The 9,316-nt window shown below is 35.3% G+C and overlaps 2 protein-coding genes across 2 annotated transcripts; both read left to right on the top strand.

Moving 5' to 3' along the window:
• The first annotated feature begins 1,471 nt into the window (after positions 1 to 1,471).
• Positions 1,472 to 5,545, top strand: LOC133290466 (E3 ubiquitin-protein ligase At4g11680-like). Its single transcript, XM_061488544.1, has 4 exons — positions 1,472 to 2,115; positions 3,134 to 3,253; positions 3,635 to 3,929; positions 4,901 to 5,545. The coding sequence occupies exons 1-4, from the start codon at positions 1,703 to 1,705 to the stop codon at positions 5,060 to 5,062; spliced, it is 990 nt and encodes a 329-aa protein (XP_061344528.1). The 5' UTR covers positions 1,472 to 1,702; the 3' UTR covers positions 5,063 to 5,545.
• A 2,316-nt stretch (positions 5,546 to 7,861) lies between these two features.
• LOC133290468 (uncharacterized) lies at positions 7,862 to 9,316 on the top strand. Its single transcript, XM_061488547.1, has one exon. It carries the CDS (start codon positions 7,862 to 7,864, stop codon positions 9,314 to 9,316), a length of 1,455 nt encoding a protein of 484 aa, XP_061344531.1.

Raw genomic sequence — 9,316 nt, 5'->3', positions numbered from 1 at the left:
GTAACAGATATGACTCTATTCTTTTTAATCACATTTACAACGTTTTGGAGGAGAGGAGAAAATCGAATAAATTATTATTAGGGTAGATGGTAAAATTTCTAAATATAAATTTGGAATAAGAATATAATTAAAAATGTATATATGTACGCCAAAAAAGTTGAGTACATAGTAAAAAAAATTCCTCCTTACAGTTTTTATTTTTGATAAATAGCTTTTAATTTTTTTATTTATTATAAAAAAGTCTTTTTTATGATAATAGCTTTTATAAAAATATATATTTACTTAGGCTTCCCATCCTAAGAGGACAAGTTTAAAAAAAATCCGGCCAAATAAGTATTGAGTGAGTGATTTCTAAGGCTACTTTTATATATCTAATAATGGATGTGATCAAATCCTATTGTATTTGTACATACCATGACGATGTTCCTCTACTAGTGATTTAATGTAGCTTTAATCCATGTGTATTCATTGGAACAAGTTGGAGATGTACTAAACATTTCGATGCTCAAATCAAATTTTGTGTAAATAGAATTTATTTATATAACAAAAGATATGTATGTTTGGTTAATATAATTATATTTATAGTGGAGAGATGGCCAATTTTGATAGATGTCCCTTATTACTGCTTAAAAGTGATGAGATAGCATGTCTTTCAATTAATCCTTGTATAGGTGGCCTGAGATGGCCTTTGTAGAAGAGTTGCAAAAGTTGTTGGGACAACCTTTATTGACTGAGACATCATATTGGAGATACTTTTTTTTTTATGACGAAGGCTTTAAATATGGATCTTATATATATCATTCCGATGAAGATAAAATATGATATGATCAAAAGAAATAAAATTATTATACTATTGTTTAGAGATTTTTTTTGAATAAAAGGGTGAAATTTATATTTTATTGTTTGACAAGCAATCAAAATGATAACACAATTAGTAAATGGTAAATTAATTCTACGATATATCCCAGATTAGGAGCAAGAAAAATAGAGATTATTAAATAGAACTGGGTGGGAATGGATTTTATAAAGTTACAAACCATTCTACTTCATTTTAAACAATTCAAATAATAGCAAGTAATATCATTTCATTTCTCTTAATTCTAGCCCTTTTATGGAATGAGATTATGAGATATTTATTCTATGCAATTTTTTATCTTAACAAATGCGAAAATTAGTTTTACTTTCAAATAAAACATGAAATAAATTCACCTTTGTGCATACGAAACCAAATGTAATATTGGTTCCTAGCTCTATTTGATTAATTATTGTATCTCAAATTTTCTTTTTACTCTGCTAAACTTGTATTGCCAACTAAGTTATATTTCTCAGATAAAATAAAATTAAACTTTTTTTTTTTTGGAGAAAGGAAGAGGTTGTGAATTGAAGATGTGTTATTGCATTAAAGTCAACAAGAGGAGTTGCTTTGCTTTGATTCATCACAACCAATAATTACGACTTCCACTCTAACTTGCACGCTCGCTCACTCACTAGCCGCACTCCAATTCTTAAAATCAAAAAACGGTGCTGGTCTTGATGTGACGTCGTTTCACTCCGCTCCAATCCACCTTCCCCAGAATCACCATCACCATTCACCACTAACTCCTATTCCATTCCAACTTCTAAGTTCTAAACTCTCAATTCTTCTGTTTTATTCAAACGAACCTCCACTCTCTCTTTCTCTCTCTTCTTTCTCTCTCTAAATATGGACCAACAACAACAACAACAACAGCGCCACGTCAGCAGCAGCGGAACTTATAATCCCGTGCTCCGCTGCCCCACTATGCGGACCACCTTCACCCTCCCCTTCGCTCGCCTCATCGCCGCCGACCGCCGCCGCATCTTCCTCTCCGACTGCACCGACCGAGGATCGGACGATGACTTCGACGGCGAAAACTGCGCGTATTCGAGGCCCTTGCTGGTTCTGGACTTGGTGTGGAACCTGGCTTTCGTCGTGGTGGCCGCCGGCGTGCTTCTATCCACTCTCCGCGAGCGACCGTCCACTCCGCTGAGGCTTTGGCTCTGTGGCTACGCCTTCGAGTGCGTTCTCCATATGGCTTTTGTGTACTTCGAGTATCGCACCGCAATTCGCGATTCTTTGTCTCACACTCCCTACAGGTAACTCTACTTCTTTTCCAATTCCTCTGTCAACTGAAGAATTTGATTAGATAGTAGATACCAATAAAAGTTCCTTTTTAATTTGTAATTTTCATGAATGTTATGTGCTTTCTTTGATGAATACGATAGAATTTTTGTGTGCTTCCTCTTTCATTTTACATATTTTTTTAGTAGCGTTTTTTTCTTCTTCTTCTTCTTACGGTTTGATGAGAAATTTCGAATTGTTTTTGCGTTTTGGTGAACTTTTTCGATGTGTGGATTAAGTGCTTCGCTTTCTTTTGGGATGGAGCTGAGTCTCATAAAGTGACTTTATTCACTATATATCTTTAATTCTTGATGTCTGAATCATGAGTAGCTCTGTGATGTTGTTAGCCATTAGACATTTGATGGTGTTGGATTGTGCCATGATGATGCATTATTAGTAGTGGATGAACTTGAAATTAGAGAGTATGCTGAATTCTGTGTCTAAGCCAGACCACCCAAGGGTATAATTATATTAGCGAGGTATAAATTACTGTCATAATCACAATAGCAATTACCATCTAAAATTGCTCATGGATAATTATTGTTGTGGAAATTGTGTATTATCAATAAGAAGAGAAAGGTTACAGTGTATTTCTCAAGAGTCTTATTTTCCAGATTCGAATATGTGACTTTTTAGTCACAACGGAACAACTTTATCACTACTCCAAGCTCTCCCTTTTCAAAACTGTAAACTAATAAATACACAAAATCAATCCTAATCAATATTGGGGAAATACGGAAAACTAATTCTAATTGATTCCTATGAATTGGGGATACATTTCCTTAAATATGAAATACTTACAAGGGTTTCCAACAATTGTGTATTGGAAGGATCTGACCTGTCTTTTTCATGTGTTGAGGACTGAGTGATTGATGTTCAAGGTGTTATATGAGAAGAAAAATGATTTTTCTGTTGTCGTGTGCTTTGGTTTTCATTCCTTTACATTGGCAGATGATTGAAATTTCATTTCACTCTATTCTTTATTTCTTTCAGCATTGTGAAGAAGTTAGAGCCTATGAACACTCTAGCATCATCTGTTTGGTGGGTGTTTGGATTTTATTGGATTGTTGTGGGTGGCCAAGCACTTCTGGAAGATTCTCCACGTCTCTACTGGTAAGAACCTTAGGGTAAAGTTGGAGTTGGGGGGGTGGGGGATAACAAAAGAATGCCAAAAAAGCATAATCAAAGTAGTCAATATTTGTACAACTGGGTAACCTTCTTTGTCTTTATGTAAAACAGCAGTTTAGAAGAGAAACAAGAACTTTTATTGGGATTGAGCCTCTTGTTTCAGACTCGGGCTTTGTCAAAATACACAGCTCAAAACCAGAATAAATTATAATATAATTTATCAGTATTTTACTAATTCAATACTTGTTTTCTTCATCTTCTAACATAGACAGCTCTTATCTAACATGGTTCTTCAGTGTTATGTTTTCTAACATAATTTATTGGGTGTATAGATTGCTCAATGATGTATTTATCACATTCTTGCAGGTTAACGGTGGTCTTTCTAGCCTTCGACATATTTTTTATTATCTTTTGTATTGGGATGGCGTGTATAATTTTCTTTGCTATCTTCTGCATCATCCCAATAATAGCGTTAGCTTATGCTATAAGAATCAGGGAAGGTGCATCGGAAGAAGATATCAGGTCACTTCCGAAGTATAGGTTTAGTCAGTCAAATTCATTGGTGATGGTTGATGACAACAAGATGCCACTTGTTAGAGCAAGAACCGATTCATGCAATGGAGGCCATATCCGTGAACTTTTTCTCCATCCAGAAGATTCTGTGAGTACTCACTGTGTCTTCTCATATCTCCCATCCCATTCAGAAGTGTTAATATCATTTTGTTGGTTGTAACTTGTAACTGACTGTCTGTCTTTTCATTTAAAATTTTATTCCCTTTAACTGCCTCATTTGATTTTTGTGTTATTCTGACATTTGATCTAGTATATCCTTCGTTAATTACTCATTTTTGTTGCATTTCTTCTTTGTTCAGTGCATCTAACTTGTTCATGCTTAAGTTTTTGTAAGGAACTGGAATTTTGCTTTTTAGAGCTCTATCAGCTTTGACGAAGGTTCATGTTAAATATCAATGTCCATTCTTTAGTGTTGGTCTAAATTGTTAAGGCTTTAGCCCATTGGGTTGGGTGGTTCTCTTACAAGTTATCTCGACAACCTTTTTTATATCCTTTTTTTAACATTATTTTTGGTCCGGGGATTGTCATGTTTATTTTACATTGGATATAGACTTTGTTATAGCCGTAGACTCGTAATACTGGGTAGTGTAGGAGTGGGAAGAGAATTCATGAAAAGGGTGGCGCATGTAAGTAATGGGAGCATTTAATACAGGAGACAAATTTTGGGGTATTTTTTTTGTGTTTAAACCATTTATTCATCTTCTTTGGAGTGTTGGGTAATATAATCATAACAATAATTAAAGAATGGTCATAATCACATAGTGGATTTGTATTTATTCTCTAATAATCACAGTGTCTACACTGCTACCCACCATCCTCTTATAGCGCAGTTTTGGGTCAGCCGACGCAATCCTCTGGATTTAATATTCATCTCCAAAGTGTTATCCTGATTCATCTAGATTTGCTTGAAACTATTTATTTTTCTTGGGTGAAAATTGACATTGTGAACTTATTATGGCCTGAAAATTGCTTATCATGATTCTTTGCTGCATGTCATACAATTGAAATACATTATGAAACTACTGGATGAGAATTAAACTGTTTCTGATTATGTTGTAGGAATGCTGTATCTGCCTATGTCCATATGTTGATGGAGCAGAACTGTATCGCCTTCCCTGCTCCCATCATTTTCATTGTGGATGTATCAGCCGATGGCTTCGGACTAAAGCAACCTGCCCGCTCTGTAAATTTAACATCCTTAGAGGTGATACCTTGGTTTGACCCCTCCTTGAGACAAAGATTGGACGACACACTGAGGGCAGTATCATCCAGAAGGCACATGACTCTGGAGAGCCAAAACATTTGCTAATGTTCTGACAAGTGTTGGTAAATAAGTAGAGAAGAAAAGGAAATGCTCCGACCCTTCATCTTTTACCGGGTTCTAATCTTAGGATTTCAGTTTTCATAAAGATCTTTCATCTTTTGAGTAGAATGTTCTTAAGTTTATGATGGGGTATGTATATATGGTTAGGCCCGTGGATAGGGTCTCCCCTATAATTTGTACTTATGCGGCGTTACAAAAACAATTTCTGTATAGTAATTTTTTTTTTTTGAGCTCTTTCCCCATCTCCACCCACAAACAAATTCAAGACTACATATACCCCTCAAACCCCGAAAATAGTGGGATGGGAAAGGGAAAAGGGGATTAGGAATCAACATAAAATTGACTATAGGTTTGCGGTCGGACTTTGGAGTACTATTAAACAATGCACTTAGCCATTTGTTCACTGAAAATAATGAACTCAGAATTCGGTTTTCCTCAGATTTACTCCAAAAAATTTGATCAACAAAAGATGGATATTGCATTTGGTAAAAGCAAGATATTGAGGACATTATTCACTGGCATCAGAAGACAGCATTCATTCCATTCCTCAACTTTCTTCTGAATTAAATGATAGAATTTGCTCTTTATTTCTTCACTGATTTTTATTTTCTTTTTTCATTATTTGACTTGCACATAACTTGGAGAACATATTCACATGCCATACAAAACCGGCAAAATGGTATCAATTGGACATCCAAATAGACCAACCATTTCGTCTATAAAGGTTATGGTGGCATGGATTCCAAATCAAACACCTATTTCAATTTCAAATTTAGAACAAATTGGTAACTGCAAATTAAATTAATTTCTGTACAGCAATGCTTTTTCGTTGAGTACATTTTCGCCGCCTTCACCCACAAATAAAATCAATACTAGATTACAGAAAATAGTGGTATGGTAATGAGGAAGGGGGGGCGCATAAAACTTGACTACAAGTATAAGTTTTGGAATATAGTATTAGATATTGTAATCACCATTTGACTGTGAACAAAGCTAATAATTTTTAGGATTAGTGAAAGCAATCTTAAGTTTTTCGTTCCCGATGCTATGCCACATAGCGCTTCTCTCCCGATTGGCAACTACTAAACTTTGAATCTTAAACAAAATGTCTTCGAATTGCTTTGTGATCGAGTGCAATCTGGCAAGCATGAAGAGGACAAAATGCCAGGAGCACCTTGTAAGAGTGTTAGCTATCAATTATGACTATTTTTAATGGCTTAGTTTTTATAATATTTGAGGTGAATGCTGGATATTAGTGCATGGTAATGGGCCAAATGAGTACCAATCAGCCCAAAGGTAAAAAAAAGAGAGAAAGAGGTAATTTGATGATTTACTATTCTCTTTTGTTATTTTTACTGCAGTTTGAAAGCAAGATCAAATCTGAACCATTGGATGGACAAAGAGATGGATGGACAAAGAGATGGATGGACAACAATGCATTTTGAGGCAGCTTTATAATTTTTAGTTAAATAGGAGTCTGAGTCATTTTAGGGTCAGAGACCGTACTTGTTAGTTTCAGTTTTACGTTTAGAATCTTTGTATTTTCTCTCTTCGAATCTGAGTGTTAAGAAATTGTCTTGAAAGCTGGTGCTTGTTCTTCAATTCTTGATCTCGAAGTGCATTGACAACGCAACTTCAAGGAAAGGAACCACGGATCTGCATACGAGCTACTGTTTTCACATTTCTGATCTTTTTCTTCCTAGCTCTAGTTTAGGAACTTTGACTCGTTAAGAACCGGTTTGTAACTTTACCTTGAGTTTTCTTTCATGAATGTTTGTGATGCATGTTTCTTTACTTTTAGATTTGTAATATTTTTGAATATGGGTTTCTGATCTTTTCCTCTCTGGGATTCACAATGATTGGGTGAGTCTTTATTTTTCTGAACACTGTGATGGTTTGCTTTAGTTTCATTTGATTAGCAAGATTTTGATTTTAAGTTCAAGAACACCATGGGAATGGATCTTGGAGTAATTTTTGCATAACTGTGATTGGGAAATCAGGTTATGTCCCTTGTTAATTGAACCCTTGAGGTTAGGGATAACCCAAGGAGGTATTTGATATAATTTTTAAAGATTTAGAAGACTTTGGGAAAAGATCCTTCTAAAGATTAAAATCTGGAACTGGGAAGTTTCAGATAAAACAGCCATAGTAATTCGAATTCTGATACTAAAGTGTCGTAGCAGCTAAAAAACGCAGGAATGCAAAATTTTTCCTTCATCCATGATTCAAAGAATTCCAGAACCTTATAATTGATACATTTGTGATTAGATATCTCTCTGTTAAATTTTGTTTAATACAAATCTGATAAACACCTCGTTTCATTTAGAATTTTCTTAGTTTTAAAAGATTGATCACTTAATTTCAAGAAATTAGAAATAGGAATTAAAAAAGGAAAACTAAACAAACCGTTCCCTGAGAACGATAACTCTTTCTTTTGAAAATTACTACCAACAAAATGGCGCCGTTGCCGGGGAACGGTGTTTGATTTAGTTTCTTTTTAAAATTCTGTCTTTTAGTTCTTGAATTGGTTTTCTTTCATTTTCATTTTTAATTTTTCTTGAACTTACATTTTCCTTGTAGATTTTGCAGATCAATAATTTTTTACTGTGAAAATAGATTGATACACTTAGCATTCTGCCAAATCGAAAAAAAAAAAAAAAAAGTTTGGTTGTTAAACACTCTACAGGGGAATCACAATGGCATTGGCAGCTCAACTCGCAGCTTTGCGTAACACAATGAAGGATTTGGTCATGGTTATGGAAGAATCCAAGCAACCAGCCCCAGCTTCAATAGTTGCTACAGCACCTATATGCTCACTTTGCTATGGTGCTCATCTATTTGAAGAATGCCCCAACAACCCAACATTGGTTCTTTATATGGGAGGCTTCAACTACAATTACAACAACCACAACCAATTTGATCAGCAGGGATGGCTGAACCAAGGATGTAATTTTGCCCAAAATCAAGGCCAAAGTTACCTATACCAGCAGCCTTATCATGGATGGCAGCAGTCATTTGAACCAGATGAACCTTACTTACCTTGTTTTGTGCAGTCTCCTTTTGTTGAACAGCTAGAGCAACATGTTGCAGAAGCTCAACCTCCAAATGAGCAGTGGATGAATCAAATGCTAGAAAATCATGAAGTTATGCTTCAAGGTCATGGAGCTATCTTGAAGAGCCTTGAGATACAAATGGGGCAGATTGCTTCTGCCCTTAGTAGTAGACCTTTGGAGACACTACCAAGTGACACAAAAATACCTAAAAGGGATGGAAAAGAAGTGTGCAAAGCCCTCAACTTGAGGAATGGACAGCAAGTGGATAACTTTGTTACAGCCCAACCATCAACCACTCAATCCTCACCTCAAGACAAAGATGATGAAGAGGAAAACATTGTTGAACCAGTAAGTGCAGCAATGAAATCAAATGAATTAGACAAGCCTATGCACAATATTGAGGCTCATCAACCTATATCAAAGGCAAGACAGATCCCTTCTCCTCAAAGACTCCAAGAGCAGCAACAGGAGCACTGTCTCTCCAACAATTTGTCAGCTAAGCTGGAAAATCCAGGTTCTTTTACAATAACTCCTCAAATAGCTGATAGGTCACTTGCACACCATGATGGAAAAATAGAGAACAAATCAGTGAAAGTTTATAGGTTTATTTTTCCAGCAAATTTCATAATAGTTGATTTTGAAGCTGACAAGGATGTGCCTATTATATTGAATAGGCCATTCTTAGCTATGGAGAATGCTATAATTGATTTTAAAATAGGAGAACTAACCATGGGAGTTAATGAGGGAAAGATAACTTTTAATGTTTTAGAAGCCATGAATTTCATTGATGAAGATTCTAATGATTGTTCTGCTATTTCTGTTTGGGATCATCTGGTTAATGATAATGTGTTTTTAAATAGTAAAAATACCAACTTAGGCGAAGGCAGCTTCAATCATATAGAGTCTAAACCAACCAACCCACTCTTGAAAGATTTGATTCAAAAGAAAATAATCAATTGGTTGGATACAGGACAAATTGTTCTGAATTTCAAGATAAGAATCAAATTGTTTCCGTGCAAGATTCAATGGGTAAAGCATTATTGGAGCAGACATGTGAACAAAGAGAAGACTTTTATTTCTTTATTGGATACTGGCTGA

This window comes from Gastrolobium bilobum, unplaced genomic scaffold, assembly GCF_033153095.1.
Source record: "Gastrolobium bilobum isolate Gb01-03AN ecotype WA unplaced genomic scaffold, APGP_CSIRO_Gbil_v1 utg13981, whole genome shotgun sequence".
Lineage (NCBI taxonomy): Eukaryota > Viridiplantae > Streptophyta > Magnoliopsida > Fabales > Fabaceae > Gastrolobium > Gastrolobium bilobum.
The sequence above is the reverse complement of the archived record's forward strand: the minus strand, read 5'-3'. Positions and strand labels throughout refer to the sequence as shown.